The sequence below is a fragment of the Aethalodelphis obliquidens genome, unplaced genomic scaffold (assembly GCF_003676395.1).
Source record: "Aethalodelphis obliquidens isolate GAN/ISIS:26980383/991018 unplaced genomic scaffold, ASM367639v1 scaffold2, whole genome shotgun sequence".
Lineage (NCBI taxonomy): Eukaryota > Metazoa > Chordata > Mammalia > Artiodactyla > Delphinidae > Aethalodelphis > Aethalodelphis obliquidens.
The window spans coordinates 31,645,811-31,668,944 of record NW_020837946.1 but is presented as its reverse complement, the minus strand read 5'-3'; the positions used below and the strand labels follow the sequence as shown (position 1 = coordinate 31,668,944).

Below are 23,134 nucleotides of genomic sequence, written 5' to 3'. Positions count from 1 at the left end.
ACTTCTTTTCATGGAACTGAAATGAGGGTAAAGTTTTCCTCTGTCTTCAAAATCATTAATAATCCATGGATTAAGCTTAACCTCCATGAGCAATAATGCCATATAGCCACTGACATCAATTAAGAGACACCACCCTGCCTTGATGGTAAGTGTGACACTTCATTAACCCCAAAAAAACCCACTTCCTTTCCAGCAAACAGAAAACAGCGGAGGACATGAATTCACTGGCAGCTTTAAGCACTGAAGGAGAAAATTGTGTTTGTTTCTGGCAAACATGAAGTCAGATCTCTGGTATTTCTTTCTCTTCTGCTTCCAGGTTGAAGTTCTAACGGGTAAGTGACCTACTGAGTATTTATTATTAAGTTATAATTCAAGTGAACATTAAGAAAAACCAATTGGAAAAGTTAGGCACCAAATAGAAAGGTTTTTTTTGTTTGTTTGTTTTCAGAAAGTAAGAACGATTACAGAAGAGCCCAAGTCCATGGCCAAGGATGTTTATGTCACTGTTTTAAGATGAAGAAAAATGTCTCATTGGATCATTAAAACTTTAAATTACCTGCTTGAAGTTACTTTTTAGTGGATAAAGTAGAAGAGTGGCTTACTGTTCTCAGAGAGAGATGAAAGGCAAAATGACTTGTGTCAACAGAATGAAAATTAAGTAGTCCTGGCATTTGGGCTGGGGATTCCTTCTGAAGGAGAAAATAAGATGGAAGGGCTTTGAAAAGAAGGATTTTGATTTTAATCTTACCTGGGTGGTCTTTTGTCAGAAACGCCCTGGCTGCCACAGAGTTTTTTCGACACTAATGTCAAGGTCCTTCTAAAAGGCTACGGAGTAGTGGATGATGTAAGAACACTCTCTAGCCTCTGTAGACATTAAAAAAATCATTCTGAAGTCCTCAATTCTTTCTCTTACGTGGTATATATCACACTCTACTTGAATACTTTAAATAATGTTACCTACAATGAAATTAATATGTATTTCTGCTGCTTCTTACTTGGTACATTTTCTATTATTTTTGCTTCTTCTTTAAGTCTGAGCCTCATGTTCTTGAGGCTGAGAAAAAGCAAAGTGAAATTATATTACATTGGGAAGTTCTACTAACACTAAAAGTGCAGAGAGAACTTTTAGTAGGTGTAACTTTATTTAGAAATAAGTTTTGCAGTGGTACCAAAAATAGACTTTATTTTTCTCTCCAAAGAATTAAAAAACAAAAATGTATTGGTCAAATATTTGATCTTGTGGTGGCTCCAATGCTCTTAAATAAAGAGGAAAGAGGAATGAGGAATTAGAATCTACTTAAGGTCCCAAGGGCAGTTTGGGGCCACTTGCTTGTTAAACTACGGCTTTTATACAACCCAATGAAATCCTTTAGCTGCATGAGCAACAAAGGAATAGCTTTGGAATTGATAACCATTCATTCGTTCACTCGTCCATTCTTTCAGCACCAAGCACTTGCCATGCAGGAGGTACTGTGCCAGCTGCTGTGTATACAATGATAAGCAAAACCAGGTCAGCCCCTGCTCTCATGAAGCTAATTGAATGGCGGGGAGAGAGACATTAATCAAATAATCCCATGAATGAATGACAATTACAGGCAGAACTCAGTTCTGTCAGAGGATGTAACAAAGAAACCTGCATAGACTGGTGGGTGTGGAGGTGTGGTTGGGGGATGGGTTCATCCAAGTCTTTCTTGTGGAAGTGGCACTTGAGCTAAGCCTTGGGGGACAAATAGGAATAAATGGGGAGAATGGTGAGATGGTGGGTAAGAACATTCCATATCATGAAAAGAGTAAGTGCAAAGGACCTGTGGCAGGAAGGCATGAAGTAAGTCAGGAAGCTGGAAGAAAGTGGACGTGCCTGAGTACAGAGAGGAAAGGGGTTGGGGATGGTGTAAGATAAGGCAGGAAAGGAAAGCAGAGACCAGACCATTCAGACCATATGCACCATGTGAAGGATTGTGGATTTTCTTCCAAGAACATTCGTTGAAGTCATTGAAGGGTTTGTACTGCTAAAAAGCATCCAATATGCCAAACCCATTTAGGCACTTATGGTGGTGATATTATGCTCAGGAGATTTGAATTAGCAATGGTGTTACCACTGTGGAAGGACTGATCCAGCCTAGGTGGAATTATTTCTAGTTGGCAGATAAAGCTGATGAATAAATTGTACTTCTGGAATGATATTTATCTTGGATTCTAATGGAATAAAACCAACATTCCCCCTCATCAACAGAAAACCATGCCATGGGCAAGCTGTTATCCTATTTGACAGGTGGCAAAACTGGCACACAAATGGCTAGATGGAGATAGTGAACTGCTGAACGATCTTCATATTCAAAATATCACCATAATGCATGTATCCAGCAACTACCATTTGAAAGGCTCTAAATGCAAAGTAAAGAACCAAACTGAAGTCAACTAAGCTCTTGCAGATCCTTTCTTTGGCATATTTTTAATCCTCCCAACTATGTAGGCTTTCTCATTCCATGAAGAGGTAGGCATTCTTACTTTCAGTTAATGTTTGAAGAATCTCAGACCAGGAAAGGCTAAGTGTTTGGTTACCTAGTAATCAGTGGCAGAACCAAGATTAGAATTCAAATATGTCTGATTCCAATAATCACATTCTTTCCACACCATGTTGAAGTAGTGGAGATATAACATGAATCTCAAAGGAGAGAAATTCTCATCAGTTTTGTTATTTGGTTGGTGAGTTAAGAGGAAGGAAATCTTGGTGATTCTCAGTCTTCTATTGATCTCAGTGTAAAACTTAACAAAGTCATCTTCTTTTAATGATTCTGGAACAATAGGAGGCTCTTAATTGTAAAAGGATCTGAGAAAAATGAGACACTCTGTCTGCATTTAGAAGACACTCTTTCTAGACATTATGGGCAGTGGAGACCACGTGGGTGACCTGATGAATTCTGGTTTGGGAAAGACCACTTTAAAAGCAGTGGAGTGGGAATGACCAAGGTTGGGTGGTGTTTAATATATGTGCATGTCTAATGATATGTTCAGGGTGGAAGCTGGAAGGGTAACCCTCAGGCTCATTCTGAGCCTTGATTTTGTTACCCAGACATTGAAACAGTGATTCCTGAACTCCATCACCTCCAAAAAACTCAGCCCTTTGGCGCTTCCAGCACCTGCCCCTCCCCAGAGCTCAGGGAGAGTCCTGCGGAGCTGAGTTGACATTTAAGCCCCTCCCAGCACCTCCTTCCGGTGTTCATGCTGAATTTTAAAAATCCACATTGTCCATCTTTTCTTTCAATAGATGAATTCAGGACATTCTCACTCAGCACAAGAAGTCTATATTGATTTCACTCCTTCAATATTATGTTTATTTCTATTTTCCTTGGTTGTGGTATTCTCTTTTATTTTTGTCGGTATGAGGAAGTTTCTTTTAACTCTCCTCTTTCCCTCTGTAATTTGGAAGGTTGACCACACGTCCTAGCTGACGAATTCATTATCATGTTCAGAGCAGCTTAATTGAACATCTATTTATTATTGTAGTAAAGTAAATAATGACAGTAGCCTTGCTTGGCGTGTTTACCCCACCTCCCATCCCCCGCAGTGACGTGAGAACTTTGGAATGTTCTCTTTTCACTCTCTTGCTTTCTCCTTAGTGAACCCCTGCCCCATACATGGGTTTTGTTGAAATAACTGAAAACTTGTAGTTGCAGCTCATTGCTAAGTTTCCTCTGACAGTGTTTCTCTTCTGGTTCAAGAACTCTTTACACTCACTTCACCTTTTTTCAGCTGCAGCATCACTCTTGCCATCTGCTCCTGTCTTGTCATCCTTGTTCCGATCCAATGATCAGAAGACTTCCATTATTTTCTTCAGATACCTCAAACTCTGAATTCCAGCATGGGTAAAGATGTCTTCCTTTACCCTGTTGGGTGACTAATATCTTTTCTGGGAGTAGTATTCCTGGACTGCACTCTTTTAATAGTCTCTGGGTATTCATTCACTGTATGCTGGCTTCTAGGGTTGCACGTGAGTAGTTCCATGTTGGTCTGCCTCTCATTACTTTGCAAGTAGATTACAAAGTATCACTAGAATCTTGTTATTCATTTCAACAAGGGAATTCGGGAATTCCCCTAGGATATGCCTAATTCTGTGAGTGTTTCCATTAACATTGCTTGAGATTGAGTTAGCCTTTTCAATCTGCAGACTTCAGGTGTTTGGGTTTTTTTAAATTTCGGGGATATTTTCTCCCAGTAATTGTTTAGTCATATCTTTTTCTTTGTCTTTTTTCCTTCTTTTTAGACATGCCTATTATTTTTATGTAAGATCTCGAGATCCTTGTTTTTTCATCATTAGTGGGCAAAATGAATTTCATAACTTGCCATGGCTGTTAACAACTCCCTCAGATGAAATGGAATATTATAGTTTTTAAATTGCTAGCAGCATATTCCCATTCTTGGTAGAAACAAAATGTAGGTGTGTAGGGAGGACCTCAATTCTCATCTGAGCTTTGCTCACTGTGTATCCATAGACTTGTTTGACGTAAAAAAAAATTGGCCTCAGCATTCACAGTTGTAAACCGAGCAAAACCCACAGCTTATGCTGTCTCCCTATCCTAAGAATATAAGTTTTATACATAAAAGGATGTACTGGGCTTTGCAAATTCAAAGCCCAGTATATACATACACATACATATACATATATAAATATATATGTATACACACACACACACACACACACACACACACATATATATATACAAATCATTTGTAGCCTTCAATACCCAAAGAAAAGACCCCGTTTACTCCATAAATGGCATGTCTGTGCTACTGCTCTTCTAATAAATTGAGTCTATTAAATGACACGTTTTTGTCATTCTAAGTAAAATAAGAATGTGGCATTCAATACCTTTTCAGGAAAATTCAGATTTATACTTTGGAAAGTGGAACTTAAGTATGTAGAAAACATGTAACACAAATGAAAGCTGTTGGTCAACAAGAAATTTTTTTCCAGTTTGGCCTGTATGGTCGATTGAAACAGACTGAGATTTGCAAGTTAAAGGAGAGAGTCAGAAGTTGGGCTATGAACCTCCTCTGGCTCTCGTATAACATACTGATGGCTGCATCTACTTTGCATGAGGAAAAGCTAAGAAGAAGCAGTTTGTCTTTAAAGGAAGGTGATGGACTCAAGAATTTTGAGTCAGTCAACCACTAGTTCTGAAAGTCTTTTGTTTTTCTGAGTGTGTTGCCATAGACGTGGCACTTCCAACAGGCAACAAAGAGTCACTTAAGTGAAACCTTTTTGAATATGAGAAATCAAACTTTTTTTTTAATTAAGGGTACTTTAATTTATTTATTTATTTATTTATTTTTGGCTGTGTTGGGTCTTCGTTTCTGTGCGAGGGCTTTCTCTAGTTGTGGCAAGCAGGGGCCACTCTTCATCGCGGTGCGTGGGCCTCTCACTGTCATGGCCTCTCTTGTTGTGGAGCACAGGCTCCAGACACGCAGGCTCAGTAGTTGTGGCACACGGGCCTAGTTGCTCCGCGGCATGTGGGATCTTCCCGGACCAGGGATCGAACCCGTGTCCCCTGCATTAGCAGGCAGACTCTCAACCACTGCACCACCAGGGAAGCCCGAGAAATCAAACTTTTATAACCACCATTTACACTCTCCTAGGGCTTAGCACAGAAAAAAGTTCATTCATGAAAAAAGCAAGAAACAAAACCTCTACTGCACTCACAATTCAAGTTTTGTTCATTTTGTACTAAGACAAGCAAAATCTCCTAGTAGTTCCTGTTTGCTCTCATTTAACTATAATAGAGTTTCTTGTAGATGTCAATCCATCTTTTTACATTTCTACAGGCAGATAATTTACAGAATACTTATCAAGAATTTAGATCCCATCAGAGCAAGGACCCAGACTTTGTTGCAGGTTTAAGTACACAGGGCAGCTCAACACACAATGATCCATGAATGAGGCTGTCTAGGGAAACAGGTATGTTAAACGATGTATTTTCACATCAAATAAATAATTTTTATATGTTTTTTGGTGCCTAATAACATTTTCAGTCATAGAATACATATGTGGCACCAATGTAAATACTACTTTAAGTATTTGGGACAATTATACACCCAATACATCTTGAAGGAAAAGAAATACTTGAAAATAACTTCCAAATCTAGCTTAATGTTAAAAGCTTCTTTTTCTTTTTCTTCTCTTTTCTTAGCAAGTCTCTTTAGCTTCTGTGCTTCAGCTTCTATAAAATTAAGGGGTTGGACTAGATCATTGGACTAAGAGGCTCCTTAGAAATGTGGACTCTGATGTCAAATTGTCTAGGTTCAAATCATGGCTCCACCACATTTTGCCTCTATGACCTGGGGCCAGTTACTCAAGCCTCAGTTTCCTCACCTGTAAAATAGGAATAAAAATAGAAAATCTGATGTCAAATGTTGTTATGAACATCAAATGATATATTGCATGTAATGAATTGGAAACCTTAATACATGGGAAACATGCAAATGCTTGTAAGTTGCAATTATTATTATTATTTGGAAGTTTTTGAAAGCTTAGATGTTTATATAACTCCAGAACTATTGGGCTTCAGACAATTGGTTGGGCATCATTCAGTGTGAGACTTTGCCTTTGGACTTGGAAACAAGCATCCTCCATTATCTGGTAAATTGGATCCCCTGCTCTGTTTTTCTTGCTCACCTCCTCACCTCATTGCAGGACATTTACCAACCATGCTCAGCTTCGATATTCTTCTATTCAATCAGTCATTTATTATTATTGAGCATCTAATATATTCCAGGTCCTAGGATTATTTGTGACCATGATCCGGTCTTTATCCTTGTGAAGTTTACGTTTAAGTGAGGAAGACAGACAAAAATAATTATGATCTAAGCTCATACACATTATAAATATATTGGTATAAACAAAGCTTTATTGAAATCATTGAGATAGGAGTCTTTGTCTGGGGGTCTCAGGGACAAAGCGGTTCTTTAAAGTGGTTCTTAAAGAATGAATGAGGATTTCTAAGCAAATAAAGGGGTAATGGGATATTCTAGTCTATGGGGACAGAAGTAACAATGAGAAAGTAATGGCCAAAAAGTATGGCGTAGCTTGAAGCTATATGGTCCCTGAGATTGTGAAAGGATTTTGTGTCATTCCAAGAAAATTGATTTATTTTTTTACCTCATAAGCAAGAAGGTAGTGAACATTTTCAAACTGGGCAGTGCAATGCTTTTTAGAAACACAATTTTGCAAGCAGCATGGAGAATGGATTTGGAGGGAGAGACTGCTGTTGAGAAGGCCAGTCAAGAAGATGCTTCAACAGATGAAGGAAGATGTGAAAAAGTCCTAGTTTGGCAATAGGAATGGGGAAAAACCATCCATGAGCTAGAGTCAACTGGACTTGGTGACCAATTGGATCAGGACAGTCAGAGAGAGGGAGTAATGAGGAAGACTCTGAGGTCCTGATGCCTTAAAGGACAGGACTTGGGTTAGGTGAGTGAATGCTGAGTTCAGTTTGGAAATGTTACTCTTGATGTGTCAGGGGACACATCCAGATAGAGATATTGAAAGGAAACTGGAAATAAGGGACTAAGCCAAGGGAAGGAGTGGGCTGGAGATGAAGGTGTGGGTTACTGGAGTAGAGAGTAGAGTTTATTCTAATTACTCTGTAAATATCACCACAAAGTTTTACAACACCCTTGGGATTTTTCCATTTTCACAAAGAAAATCAGTTTTTACGAGGAGAAAATCAATCATTCATTTAAAAAACTATGCATTTTAGAGCACCAAAGGTTGTTTACCCCCTCTACAGAGTTCCTTGGAGAATAAAAAAGTCACACATTGTGTGTGTGTGTGTGTCTGCGTGCGTGTGTACGTGCAGGTGTGCTCAGAATCTTTTGCCTTTTTAACCTTCTCCTTACTTTTTTTCTTCATGTTTTTTTGACTTCCTTTTCGGCAAATGTTAAGACTTGGGATTGGGTTTATTTTGCCTACCCTTGCTACCGATTTCAATCACTATTTTAGATTATGGATGCCTTTGAATAATAATGTAAATATAGAAATTATGCATATATAAAAATATGCTAATCAGGATTCCAAAAGTTTTAGCTAGTAGACGCATAGGAAATGACAGTGGTTTTATGAGAGGTAAAAAAAAAAAAGGGGTAGAAAGCATATTTTTTAAATGCCAGAATTTCTTAGGAAAAGATCAAATGTAACAAAACCCTAATATAAACATTGCAATTTTTAGAACTTCATTTCTTATGTCACATTCATGTGCTGTGCTAAGCTAAAGCTTATGATTGTTGGATTACAGAAAATATTTTTAATAAACACTATCAATAATTGCAAACTCAGGAACTCTTATCTTTCGATCACTCAGACCTTTGTGGAGGTTTGTGGTTAGAAGTCTGAGTTAAGGAGAATAAAGTGAAATTGCTGATCGGTCTCATATCCCCTTCACTGTGTGGGTTTTCTAAGTGCTTTTGCTAAAAGATTTTCAACCAGGCATGATACAATTGCTTATAAAGAGTCCTGGCAGGATGGGTTCTATCAAGACAATCTTACACTGAAGAAATGAAATAGTTTAGACGTAGAAGAATCAATTTGTAAATAAACTTCTGAATCATAATGCGATTCTCAGCTGAATGACCCTTTTCTTCAGAGATTTTTTTCTTAACAGCTCCCCCCAAAGAATATGCAAATGCTTTTATCTTTTAAAAATTTTGAAGATCTAAAGGAATCATCTGATATAAACATTCTGATTTTACTCTTGAAACCTTAGTCTGCTGATATCAACAGTAAGGTTATAAAAATCATAGCAGCAGTTAACAGGTTTGAACCTCTATTGGAAAGATTACACCCTTTAGACATGGTAATCAATGTGATTAAGATATAGCAGCTATTTTCTAGAGTACTAATAATCTAGGAGCACCAACAAGAAGTAAACAGATATGGTAGCAAAGCGAAAATGAAGTCTGAATATTCAGATTTTTAGACTCATCACCAGGATTCAAGAGAACATATTCCTGTTTGTGTTTTTAGCAACGCATTAAATGCTAAATTTTATAGCATGGTGTTTCTATTGCAAATCACTAACATGCTCTGGTTATGAAACATCTGGATGTATTAAAACAATCATTGATTCAGAGGCACCTGTCCTGGACATCCATTGGGTAAATTTAATGATTCTGCACTTTAGAGGATACAAATAATAACCAGGTTTAAACCTGTCTTCCCTTCTATAGACACAAAAGAGCCAAGAGAATAGTCAACCATCTAAACAAGTCTTTATGAACCTGGTAGATATTTATAATAGTTAAAGAACGTGCTTCTTTATAGCTCAGCCAGATAATATTCATTAGAACCTGACATCCCAGTCAAGGAGGTGTCTTTTGAACTTGATTGTATATTTGCACGGACTTGTCTGCAGAAGAAAGGCAACATGCTGTAGCAAACCCTGGGATCGTGTCCCAGCTATGAGCTATGTAATCCTGGGAAAGATACTCAGTTTTCTGGCCCCAGTTTAGCTTGATAAATTTAAGGGTACAATTTAAAATGAAAGGCTTAACTGAATAATTTTTAAGAGCCCTTTTGATTCTTATATTCTATAGTCTATGCTTTATCTCCCCAGATTTATAACATCACTGAGATCTACGTATCCATTCATCCATCCAACCATCCAATACATATTTATTGTGACTTACTACTTACCAGGTGCTATTGTAGATACTTGGGATGAATCTGTGAATAAAATCAACAAGGTCTCTCATTTTAAAGCTTATGTTGTAGTGGGGTAGCCAGACAGTAAACAAGAAAACAAAGCAGACAGCAACCTCAGGTAATATGCTAGAAAATGACTTGTGGTGTGTTTTGGATTGAGTGGTCAGTGGTTGCTGGAGAAGTGAGAAGCAGCCATGTGAAAATCAGAGATAACATTCCAGGCAAAGAAACAACACATTCAAAGCCCTGGGGACCAACTTCTTGTGTTTGAGGAATAGAAAGGAGAACAGTGTGACTGCAGTGTGGTGAGTGACTGGTATAAAATGGTGTTGGGGGACAGGGTAGATCACGTAAGTCATGGAAAGTAGCGTAAAGCGTTAGATTTTCTTTTAAATGAGATGGGAAGGCCCTGGGTGCTTTATAAACAGGGCAAGTATACTATCTGATTATAAAGAAGATTATTCTGGTTCCCCTGAGGAGAGTGGGTGGTGAATGGGCACGAGTGAGAGCAGAAAGTTAGGAAACTCTTTTCATCCCAGAGAGAGATAATGCTGGTTTGGACCAGTTGCAGCTTAGATGGAGAAATGGGTAGATTCTACTGGAAATAGAAGAGAGGGGCAGGAAATTAGACTTTCTTCCTGTAGAAGGATTTCAACAATGATCCTCTAAGACTCAGTCTATAGTGACCACTTTGTAGCTTCACGTGGTTGCCTGCTTCCATTATACTTCCTCTTGTTGTTGCTAGCGACACTTCAACCTCAGACTGTACCCCAAATCTTTCATCTGCCCAAGAAGTTGTGTGACCTCGGACAAATAATCTAATCTGTCTGGGTCATCAGCTGTCTGTATGTGGAAAAATTGGACTTGTTGTATGATTTGTGTGTTTGCTAGGCTTGACTGTGTATGACGCTGGGCAGAAGTTGAATCATGTTACAGGAAACACAAGTGTGAAGGTAGGAGTGTTTACAGGATGTCTGAAACATGTACAGACTGTATATGAGAGCTTATGGGGGTTGGAAATGGAGATGGTTATGGTAGGGAGAGTGAGGAAAATACCAAAGATAGTGTGAGAGAATATTTTGGAGGATAATTTTATATTAAAAAGTGGTATGTGGAGTGATTTTAAGCTTGATATAAGGGAAGAAAGAACAAGAAGAAAGAGATCGATGAGGGGAATAGTCGCAATTTTCAACTACTGGTATGACAGGGGAACTGACCAAAGAGATTTGACACCCAATCAAAGCAGACACAGGGTATAAAAAATGGTGCTATCGTACCAGTACTCCTGACTGAATATTAGACTTGGAGATAAGAGCATCCAGGGAAGGTGTAGAAAAGATTCTAGCTGCTTCAGCAGTTATAAGGAATGAACATATTCAGATTTTCCTTAAATTGTCTGTCTATCCATTAAATGTTTTAGTCATGATTATAGGGATGATCTCCTTTTGATACTATTTTTCAAATATCATCAAAGACTAAGGAGATTTTGTGATTAGGTATTTGAGCATATCTGTTCTACAGGTGCCAAAGTAATTATGAAGCAATTGATTAAATCCCCTATCTGATTCCTTTAGTTGAAAACATTCAAATAGAAGACCAGGAATTGCCAAATCGTTTTCCAGATGGAAAGTTTAAGCATCGGGTATGTGGACACTTAAGTCAGGCTTCTTGTCACCACATTTAATAATAAAAAGGTGACCTAGGTAGTTTTTAGATTAAAAAGGGTAAAATGAATAACTAAGAGTGTCCAGTAGAAATGACACTTTGGGATCTCCAGTTACTCCTCTGATGTCAATGACACTGTCACTCAAGAAAAACGTGGAGCGTTTTCCTTGCCATACCTAAATGCTATTATGGGCCAGGAAGATTGTCTCATTAATTTTCATTCCTCCTGACTTCATGGAAAAGCCCAGTAAGATGCTGGGACAGAGAGAGTATTATGGAAACATGGTTTCTCCTCTGGAGAACCCAACAGCAAACTAGTAGCTCTCTTAGTTGTTCATGGTCTCATCTAGATATGTTCTCATCCTGAATCCATAGAGAGTAAATGTTGGAAAGAACTTTAAGATGTCTTGGTCTTACTTCCTTATTTCACAGCTGAAGAGACTAAAGTCTAGAGAGGTATCCTTGTCACAGAGACTTGCTGATGGCAAAGCCAGAATTTTCCTCTGGTTTCCTTGGGAACCACTGCATTGCACTTCTATCACCCTGCACCACTAACCATTATATTTCATCTTGCATTGGGTTATAGGTCATAGTGTGGGCCCAAAAGGAGAAAAAGCTGCTGACAAAATCATCTTCAGAAGTAGAAGACAATGCCTCTATGTCTGTGTGTGCACAAGGAGGCCGCAGACACTTTTGTTCCAAGATCTCTTTGTGGTTTACACGCTGCCATTCTAAAGTCCTTGGGAAATTTGCTCTGAACGTTTCTAAAGGAACTGTGAACCAGCTCACTGATTTTATCTCCTGCAATAGACAGTAAAGACAAGCATCAAAGCAATAGTAGTGCAACATAATTTACTTTCAGACAAATAAGTCCCCATGCAAATTATCTTTCACTTTAATCTAATGTAGGTTGCACCTATTCTCATGTGATGAGTTTTTCCCCTTTCCCTTTTGCTTATATTTACTTTCAGTTCTTTAAATGAAACAAGCATTATTTTTCTTCTTTATACTTGAAAACTATTTTATTCTAGAACAAAACATCTACTCACAAAAGTGGAAAAATATAAATGTACAATTTAACGAATAGTTACAAGACATACTACCTTACTCCTACAATTATCACAGGTCAAGAGGTAAAACATTGTCAACCCACAGAAGCCTCTCTACCCTGTGTTTTCCTTCCCGGTTCCAATTCCTTTTCCCCTTTATGCAGAAGCATCATACTGAATTTTGAGATATTCATTTGGGTTATATATTCTGTTTCTATTCTTTTGGTCATTATGCAAGAAATCACAACATGCATACTTCATTTGTCAAAGTCTCAAGTTACATACACCTTTTCTAGCCTCCTAGACAATGTGTTTTAGGTTGACAGTTTCTTTCAGTACTCTAAAGATATAAGGTGTAATTCCACTGTATTCCACTGTATTCCACTTTTACTGTTGATGTTGAGATACCACCTGTCAGTCTCACAGTTGCTTTTTAGAAGGTAGTCAGTCTCTTTTCCCTGGCTGTTTTAGGATTTTTATTATGATTTGTCTAGATGTGCATATTTTTAAAAAATCTGCTTGTGTTTTATTTTCCAGTTCAACAGCTCTGTTTAACCATCTAATATGCTCTTAACTTATCTCCTGAGTTTCTAATCTCAGTGTGGGTTTTTTTGCCAATTCTAGTTGGTTCTTTTTCAAATTAGTTGACTTTTTTTCTTTAAGTTTCCTGTGATCTATAGATATTATTACAAGTTTGTCTTTTATTTCCTTAAACACAGAAGGCTCAATTGTTTTATTTGGGGGATCTGATAATTTAAATATATAATTGTGTATTTGTTTTTGGAGTCTGTTTTTTCTGTTGTTGTTTTGTTTCCTTGCATGTCTGATTATTTTTTATGGTATGCTTGTCATTATAATTATTATTTGTAGATATGAGTTGAAGCCTAGGATGTAAACCTTTTCTTTCTGTAATAGTTTGCATTTTTACTTTCAAAAGCTTAGGGGTAATAATAATCCAAAATCACCTTAGACAAAGTTCAATTATTGAGATTTTCTGGACCACTGAAGTGATTTGAAGGTGGACTATGATCTGCATGAAGGCTGGTTTACTTCTGGTTTAACCTGTATTCCAAGGATGTAGCCCTTTGGGATTTTGAGGAGCTTATTGAGGAGAATGTCTTTTACTAGATTTCTCACTTTCAGACTCTGGGAGTTGAGACATGAAAAGAGAAGTGTGAATCTGGGAGAACAGCACATGCTCTCGAAGTAAAAGCAACTTCTAACCTTTGCTTATCTCTCTGGATTCTGGTTCTTCAAATTTAATCTAGTAATTTCTTCTTTTTTTCAGCTCTTTAATCCTTTACATTAATATTTTTAGACATTTCATTCAGCATTTTTGGTTGTTTTGGTGTGGGAATTAATTTGAATAATCTGGACCACCATACTGAAAACTAGAAAGCTTGTGTTTTCACAATCAAATCCCCAAGTTGAAAATCTATTCCCTAGCAATATGAGAGATATAAATTAAAGCCTACAGGTACTAGGAAAAATAAGTAACTATGGTAAATTTTAAATAAAATGAATGCACTGGTGTAAGCAGAGCCATGACAAGTGAATCCAGGAGGGTAATGCTAGTCCTGTTATAAAGTGGAACAGTTCTTTCCAAAAGCAACATGGCGGTACAGAGTGTTTTCAGAGTCTTTAAATATTTTGCCCACATGTCAAAATATTTACATAAAATCAAAATGCTGAAAATAACCCCAACAGTCAACATTGGTAGAATGCTTTAACAAGTTATGATAGATGAACATTATGCCCTTTTATATAGCCACTAAAAAGGATAAGTATGATGACTACATAAAAAATGGAATGTTTATGATATAACATTAACTGCCAATAGAAGAACAAAAGGAATAGGTTTGCTATATAAAATAAGTATATGTCTGGAAGGTAAAGAGCAAAAATGCACAAATGGTATTTCTATTTCACTGGAAAAGGAGGAGTAGGTAATATTTTTCCTTAAAACTTCTTTGTACTTGTTACATAGTTTTCTCAAGAATAAAAACAGGAATTTCAAAATTTAAGCTAAAAACTGTCATGCTAATAATTTTTCCCAAACAATTTCAGCATGAGACTTATTAAAAGTCATATTAAAAAAGAAGAAGAAAAAAGAAAAAGAAAAAGGAAGGCAAAGAGTTGTTTGAACTTGTAACTGAATAACTCAGAATCTGCAACCAGGCCGAATCCATTTCAGTTTCCTTCTTCTGTGATCCCCATGTAGCTTGTAGAAACAACCTTGGTTTCCTATAAGCTAAAATTTATTTTTAAAAATGAAAAAGTAAACAAAAATCTGGGTCTTTATCATCAGACTTTGATTCAGTTCTCAATGGATGAGGTTCAGAGAAGACATGTTTCTATCATTTGAAAATGATTCATCTGTTCTTTCACTCTCTAGCGGGAGGGTATAGTGTAAATATATACTCTTATATAACCGTTCGTTTTTAGTTTAAGCTGTTTTGTGCTTTAAAATGTTTCTTCCCTAAACTATGTCTTTCCCCAAATCTCTCATTGTTTGACTAAAGTGCTAATCCTCCTTCAATTTCAATTTTCAAAGTCGCTTTCTCCAAGTGGCATTATCTGATTCTCCAATCAAAATGTGAATCCATCTACATTTACTTGAATAGTACTCCATTCCTAGCATGAATTATGGTGCATAACTTCATATTTATCCATCATCTGTCTCCAATATGAAATCTGCCCAAAGGCAGGAACAATTTCTGTTTGATTCATACTATGTAAATATGTTATTTAATATATTACATATTATATATTCATATATGATAAACAAGTCTCCGGTTAGGTTTTTTCCCAAGACACAGTTTTACCTTCATGTTCTATTTTTTGGTTGTGAAGTTCCTTCATTTTGTTGCAATAAAGGTGACTTTATGAAGAGAAGAGATGACTTTTGTGCTCAAATATAATGATTAGGTCAACAGAATCATAAAATGTCATTTTTGCTTTTTTTTTTTTATCCAGGAGAATTCAATGCTTCTGCCACGTCTGAGATGTTTATATTTCACAATGGAGGTGTACAAATTTTATGCAAATACCCTGATACTGTCCAACAATTTAAAATGCAGTTGTTGAAAGGAAATAATATACTCTGTGATCTCACTAAAACAAAGGGAAGCGGAGACAAGGTGTCCATCACGAATCTGAACGTCTGTCAATTTCAGTTATCCAATAACAGTGTCTCTTTTTTTCTGTATAACTTGGACAGTTCTCATGCCAGCTATTACATCTGCAGACTATCAATTTTTGATCCTCCTCCTTTTCAAGTAGATATTCTAAGCAAAGAATATTTGAATATTTACGGTAAGACATTGTTTTAATCTTCCAGACTTAAGAGTACATAGGCATTTTAACAATTTTTCTCACTAATGAAAACAGTTAAACAAATAAATATCTCTTGTGTTGGAGTTCATTTCGGTGCAATTGAAGGCAATAATTTATGATGAAATATATCAATACAAGGATGTTTATTAATAATAAAAATAATTATATTAATCAGTAATATGAAATTTAATCATATAGACTGCTGAGTTAGAAATAGGTTACGTTGTCTCTAAAACACACATGCCATTGAAAATCAGGAAAAAAATTAGGAGAAATATCCAAACCCATGGCTTAATGGCTGTGCTTCTATTCACCTAAAGTTTAAGGTTTGGGTTTTGTGCTGGGAATCGTGGAATTAAGTGAGATGATTGAAAACAATAGTTTTATATCTTTACTTTCCTACTTATTCTTTTTCAAAAACATAGATAGCGAAGTCTTTTCTATTAACCACATTTATAGACATATACGTGCATAGAGTCTTTTTGTTTTTAGTTTCTGGATCCTTGCTATCATACTGAGATGATGTTATTTATTTACTGTTTACTGGATTTCATGATTGTAACAAAGGCAAGCTTTATGGCAAGCTGTTTAATTTAAACAGCTCTTTTAAATTTGTTAAGTGAACTTGTGATTCAGCACTGAAAGAGAAGATTTGATTCTGAGAGTTTTTCCTCACCTTAATTTTTTTCCAACCCAGAATCACAGGTTTGTTGCCAGCTGAAGTTCTGGTTACCCATAGGATGTGCGGCTTTTGTTGTAGTGTGCATTTTTGGATGTGTCCTTACATGTTGGCTTACAAAAAAGGTGAGCAGGGCTTCCCTGGTGGCGCAGTGGTGGGGGGTCCACCTGCCGGTGCGGGGGACGTGGGTTCGTGTCCCGGTCCAGGAGGATCCCACATGCCGCAGAGCGGCTGTGCCCGTGGGCCGTGGCCGCTGGGCCTGCGCGTCCGGGGCCTGTGCTCCGCAGCGGGAGAGGTCACAGCAGTGAGAGGCCCGCGTACCGCAAAAAAAAAAAAAAAAAAAAAAAAAAAAGGTGAGCAACATTGATCTTTTCTTGCACTGGCTTTACTGAGGAATATAAGCAGTTATTTACTCATCAAAGTATGTATTGCTCTTGCCAGAGTAATTTGATCAACAGGTAGATGATTTCTTTTCCTCCAGATATGCCTACTAATTAAACTACTAACTTGGAACAGAAGCTCTTTTACTTTATAGCCACTTCATTCCAAAAGGAATTCAGTGGCTTACAAAGAGATATGTCATTATTATTATTCAAAAAAGATAAGGAAATTGGGGCCACAGAAAGACAAAAAGGCAAGGAGGAGGGAGGAGGGTTAAAAGATAAAAATAGATGCTTCTGACTTTTAAAAATTATTACATGTGGGCTGCAAATTTGATTCTAAGTTTCCAAAGTCAGGGCAGATGAAACAAAATTTTCCACAACCAGTCAATTAAAAAACAGTCAGTGAGAAAGTCTAGTAGGGCACCATCAGTAGTTGAGAAGGAAATTGACAGCTTCTTTACATGGTAACTTATTAGAACTCCTTGCTTTTAAAGAAAACCACCGAAAAGCTAGGCAGAAAGATGAAAGAATAACAACACCGATAACAACCAAAATCTCTCTGTGCCAGGGGATATTCTTTTTAGTCTATCACAAAACGGGTTCTCAATCAAAGAACCTATACCATTTTGCATATTATGCAAGGGTGTTAGCATCCTCAAGTATATGCATAGTGTGACGGTTGGCCATACAGTGTGTATATCTGTGTCAGAAGGGAATTTGAAAAGAGAGATAAAGAAGGAAGAGAGGAAGATAAGCCCCGTGGTCTAAGTCTACTGGGGAAGGAACAGTAAAGGCATAAATGAGAAAAGACATTGAGCAGAAACAGTTTTTATTTAAAGCCCTTTTCATATTGTTCTCCTACTTAGCCTAAAGTCAGGAGCCTAAGTCACATTATAACACTTTGTCATATACTGCTTCAACAAAGAATAGAAAACAGTAACAAACACACAAACACATCCCCCACAGGAATGGAGATGGGGAAGAGCAGATGACAAACCACGTTTCTGACTTTTCTTGCAGAAGTATCCTTCCAGCATGCACGACCCTAATAGTGAATACATGTTCATGGCAGCAGTGAACACTGCTAAAAAGCCTGGACCCACAGGTACAGTGACACATGGGGGCTTGGGAAGGGAAGAGCGTTCTTTACATGAAGCCTACAATTTAAATTTTTTATTTTAAAGGAAGGGGAAATGTCTCTAGTATTTTCTGTAAAAAGTCAAATTTTCATTTTAACTGAATTTATGCTCTCTCTAGTTCATTGAAAACATGTTTGTAAACCACTATTAAAAAAACCAAAAAGTTCATAAACCCCTATGGTATCAAGGCAATCTTCCAATCGATATTTTAAAAATTGGGGTGATTCTAAGTCTTCCTTGTTAAAAAGTTCATTAAGTCACACGATGAGATTTATTGAATATCATTTTAGTGTAAATTACTGAGTGAGGCACTGTGGGGGATACAAAGATATGAAGGTTTTCGACTGAGATTTGGAAGAAAGATCTGGGCTGGTATTCCCAAGGGGAAGAAGGAGAAATTGGTGAAAATATTGTTATTTCAATGTAAAAAATGTGCATGGTTAGAGAAATTGGATGGCTGTGGAAGTCAGCTAGGTGGGACTTTGACCTTTTTCATTCAGAGTGAGTGTTGTCAACTGCAGTGTTCTTAAGTTGAGGACCATCCCAGAAAGTCTGAAATATCCATTCTTGTAAATCTTATGCCTTTGAGGTTGCAGTGATGGAAGGTGTATAATGAGACAGAAGCCACTGCATTTTTGCCACCACTCAGTGGTAAAGGACTTGTATAAAAGGGATGCACAAAACACCTGTAATCATGGAATTAAAGCGTGGGAAGGGGCTGAATCTCCTTTAGCCCTCTTTTTTTTTTAGATGAAAGAAATTGATGTTTCTTCTGGTGTTCGGTGATTCTTTGGTTCTCCAGAGAGTTGATACCATAGCTTTGACACTAGCAAAGAGCTTGTGTTTCATTATTCTGCTATTGGAAAAAAAAACCTTTTCTCTCAATCTCTGTGCTTGTAATAATGTGTCTCTCTTAATTTGGGTCCCTGAAAGCAGACCCTGAGACAGACCCTTGGATGCAAGTAGTTTATTCGGAAGGAAGAAGGGGTGAGGGAACAGGGAGAGGGAGACAGGAAAGGCAGAAAAGCAGATGAAGGTCGCATTACTAAGATCTCAGCTAGAGGCCACAGGACGTCTGAGAAGTGTACAGATGTCTCCCAGAATTGTTCTTCTGAAGGATGGTAAATGGGGCATTTATCCATTGGCTCCCATCCCCACTGGCTTGGGGTTGCCTGCAGGATGCATTAATCTCCTTTGTTCCTGAGTCTTGCTCTGTGCATGCCACGAGGCTGCTCTTAAGCCTTCAGAGAAAGCCCTGAGGCAGAAAAGCAGAGAAATGCAGGGTGGGGCTATTTTGCTAGAATAGTCAGCATACTCAGAAGTAGTGCAGCTGAAATCAGAGGGGGGTAGTTTCATGCCCCATCTACCAAGCCTAGCATATATCTTGCAATTACATGTAAACATATAGTAACTGAAAATGGCCAGAGTGTAGGCCAGAGTGTAGCTCTAGTGTAGGGCTACCTTCTTGAGGGTAGGCAGGGTCTTTCTTCTGTATTCCGACAGCATTACACATAAACAATTCCAGGCAGAGCATGACTCAGCACCTCTGTCAAATATTTGTTATTATGTGAATAACACCGTGCTGAGTAATGTGTATTGGGTAGAGGGAGGGAAGCCCTAAGACAGTCCTTGTCTTCAGTTTATAATGTCACTGGGAGAGGTAATATGTTTGCATGGAGGGTGGAGTCATGTGATAGCGTTAAAAGTCCTCAATTAATTGCAAAGCGGTAGAGTTCAGACAAAGTTTGCAAAAAGAGTCGAGTGGGCTGGGGGGCTTCCCTGGTGGCACAGTGGTTGAGAGTCTGCCTGCCAATGCAGGGGACATGGGTTCGAGCCCTGGTCTGGGAAGATCCCACATGCCACGGAGTGACTGGGCCCGTGAGCCACAACTACTGAGCCTGTGTGTCTGGAGCCTGTGCTCCACAAGAGAGGTCACGACAGTGAGAGGCCCGTGCATGGCGATGAAGAGTGGCCCCTGCTCGCCGCAACTAGAGAAAGCCCTCGCACAGAAACGAAGACCCAACACAGCCAAAAATATAAATAAATGAATTAAAAAAAAAAAAAAAGAGTGGGCTGGGTAAAACTCCATGGAAAATGTGGAAATGGTGCTCGGTCTTGAAGCATACAGAAGAGTTTGGACGGGGTATGTGTTTGCCTGTGTGTGTGTGTGCATGTGTGTGTGTGTGTTTACAAGAGTCAGAGGAAAGGGGAAGCCTTGCTGAAGGGGATTGGCACATGGAGAGCTTTTAAAGAATTTATGCTAAATTTTTGTTACAGATGTGACCCGTAATTTGGAACTCTCTGGCACCCAGGCATGAGCCGCACTGGCCAGTTCCCTCCAACTTGAAGAGCAAGATTCTGTTTCCTGGACCACAGAGAGTCTGACTTGATTTGACTACATACATCTTTTGCTGATGTTTTGTTCCGTCTGGACCAGTGACTATATCAGTCAATAGGGATTTTAACAGACTGCCTTAGTACCGTTAGAGTTCTCTCAAAACAAATACCCTCTCGCAACTAGCTTTATAGAAAGCCCAGCTTGTGTGTGCTCAACAAACAGACCTCACTGGGATGGAAACCCTGTCTTCAGATCTGCTTCTAAGCAATGCATCAGCCAGGAGAACAAACACATCTATAAAAATGTTTTAAAGATGTCAAGGGTATGGAATCTGCAAAGCAAATGGACAGCTGAGGGCCAGAGTCTGTCTGCATTTCACTAACAGACTACCTCTTCTTTCTGTAGGGAGGAGCATTCCTTTTATAATCAGGCAGTAGAGGGAGATGCTTCAAAACTGCAGTAATTTTATCTCTGAGGTGTGGCTGTGTAAGGATAGCCTACTAATACAGTGGAACACAGTACCCTTCTCCAACTTCTGAACCCCAGTTGACCACTGCACAAGCAATTTAGGTGCCTTCTTCTGCCCTCAATTTTCCTTTTAAAAATACTTCCACATAAGTACTTGACAGATATGCTGAGTTGGGAGCTATGTCTACATTTTTTCCTTCTGCTGCTTAGTTTCATATATATAGCTGCAGCCTAGTGAATATAACTTGCCTATATTCTCCCTAAATAAGCATATTTTTTGCTCCAGAAAGATATCTTATTTTCCCAAATTCAGTTCAAATGGTTTACTTTGCTGACTCATTGACACCAGTAGTAGGAAACATTGCCCAGAATCAAAAGTGACTTCATTTTTTGATATTCTTTTCTACCGTTATCTGTGTTTTCATGGTGCTATTAATTACAAGCTAGGCTAGTTTTGGAGATCATGCTAAAATTGCAAGCAAACAAAGGAATCCATCTCTCACTGTCAAGCATTGTCCTGGGAGATAGAACCCATGATCTATTCAGCATGAAACCTGCAATTCCTAGAGGTCACTGCCAAACTATAGCCGCGCTGCCTCTGGGCTTTATAGGTTGAAACAGCCCCCATCAGCCTGGAGCAGCCATCCAGACCTGGGTGGAATTCCCAGAATTGAGAAACTCCGCTTAGCCAGGACAAACAGGTGCTCGTGCCCCCAAAGGCTGAAGTCACCCTGGGGACCAAAGTGGGTTTGCCTGCATTTTCCTCCAGGATCTGTGAAGGAGCATAGATGTGTCAAGGAACATCTGTATGATTCCGTCTCCTAGAAACCATTCAGCCTGGAAACCGACCCTGGCCCTTCAAGGCAGTCTTCCTTTGAATTTGGTTTAGCTGGAAAGATTCTTAAGTACATGTGACATGTGATTATTCTTAGCTGAAATACTTTCTCCACTTCCTGTCTGCATACCCAAGGCTTCTGAAGCAGCCAATGTGTATGCAGCGATATTTCCAACTTAGGTAAAAAAGGGATTATTTAGTAGTTTTAAAACTTGTAGTTGCCTGCTTATAGTTTACTTTAAAAGTGATACCTGATATGTCATTATACATACTTATTTTAAGCATGTGTAATGCTGGATATGTACAGTACAGTACTGAACGTGTAATTTGAATCAAGTACGGTGTTTCGCTGACTTGGGCAACCTGACTGTCTTGGCAGAGGTGTTCTCTGAGTTGTTTGTGGGTTTCTGCGTGGGTGTCAAGTGGGGAGGACCACTCTCATGTGGTCTGCTTCTCCTGATTGTCCAAGTTGTGCCCTGAAGCATCCTCATCCTTAGCCCTGTACATTTCAAAGTGAATTATTAAAGAATACAGTTTCTGTGAAATAAAAACTGGTTTTAAGAGGAGCTAATTATGAAATACATTTTTGTAGTAGTAGGAAACTAAAGAATAAACATTTGATGTTCAGCTGAAAATATCTGTTTTCTTGGGGGAGGGAAATGATTACTGCAGCCAGCACTTGCAAATTTGACCTTGTTCTTAAAGATCGTTACACTGCTTGGAACAGCTCCTCTTTTCTTTTCTTTTTTTTTTTTTTTTTTGCGGTACGCAGGCCTCTCACTGTTGTGGCCTCTCCCGTTGCGGAGCACAGGCTCCGGACGCGCAGGCTCAGCGGCCACGGCTCACGGGCCCAGCCGCTCCGCGGCATGTGGGGTTTTCCCGGACCAGGGCACGAACTCATGTCCCCTGAATCGGCAGGCGGACTCTCAACCACTGTGCCACCAGGGAAGCCCTATTTTTTGTTTTTTAATTTGAGACAACTACAAATACAAAAAAGTTGGAAGGCCAGCAAAAGGACTGTTATTTTTCTAAGTTTCTGACCTAAAGGCCCTATCACCTCTGACTGGTATATATTTCTTATAAACAATACACTCTCCTCCATAAGCACAATATAATCATTAACATCAGAAAATTAACATGGCTACATTGCTGCCCCTAATTCTCAGACTTCATTCAAGTTTTTCCAGGTGTCCTTATAATGTATTTTATGTGAAAGATTCCATCCAGAATCTCCCTCTGCATTTAGTTATCACATCTCTGTTGTGAATGTCAGTCTGTACAGTTCCTCAGCCTAGGCTTTTATGGCCTTGGCTCTTTTGAAGATTACAAGCAGTTATTTTGCAGAAGGTCCCTTGATTTGTATCAGTCTGATGTTTCTCCATAATTAAAATCAGGTTATTGATCTTTAGCCAAAATAACACAGAAACGATGCTACTTTCTTTTAATTACATCTTATCAGGTGGCTCAAAATCTCAACTTGTTATGTTACTGATAACATTCATTTTGATCACTTGACTAAGTTAGTATCTGTCAAGCTTCTCCTCT

General features: G+C 38.4%; 1 protein-coding gene across 1 annotated transcript; it reads left to right on the top strand.

The window, feature by feature from the left end:
• The first annotated feature begins 217 nt into the window (after positions 1-217).
• Positions 218-21,644, top strand: ICOS (inducible T cell costimulator). The gene is made up of 5 exons (XM_027123449.1): positions 218-332; positions 15,388-15,726; positions 16,445-16,551; positions 17,830-17,914; positions 20,226-21,644. Exons 1-5 carry the CDS (start codon positions 275-277, stop codon positions 20,264-20,266), a joined length of 630 nt encoding a protein of 209 aa, XP_026979250.1. The 5' UTR covers positions 218-274; the 3' UTR covers positions 20,267-21,644.
• The last annotated feature ends 1,490 nt before the right edge of the window (positions 21,645-23,134 follow it).

Bases quoted from the DNA above. Each gene is read 5' to 3' on its own strand.
- ICOS (XM_027123449.1), top strand. From the start codon at position 275: ATGAAGTCAGATCTCTGGTATTTCTTTCTCTTCTGCTTCCAGGTTGAA. The intron at 333-15,387 runs GTAAGTGACCTA...TTTTTTATCCAG, and splicing joins CCAGGTTGAAGTTCTAACGG to GAGAATTCAATGCTTCTGCC. The intron at 15,727-16,444 runs GTAAGACATTGT...TTTCCAACCCAG, and splicing joins AGAATATTTGAATATTTACG to AATCACAGGTTTGTTGCCAG.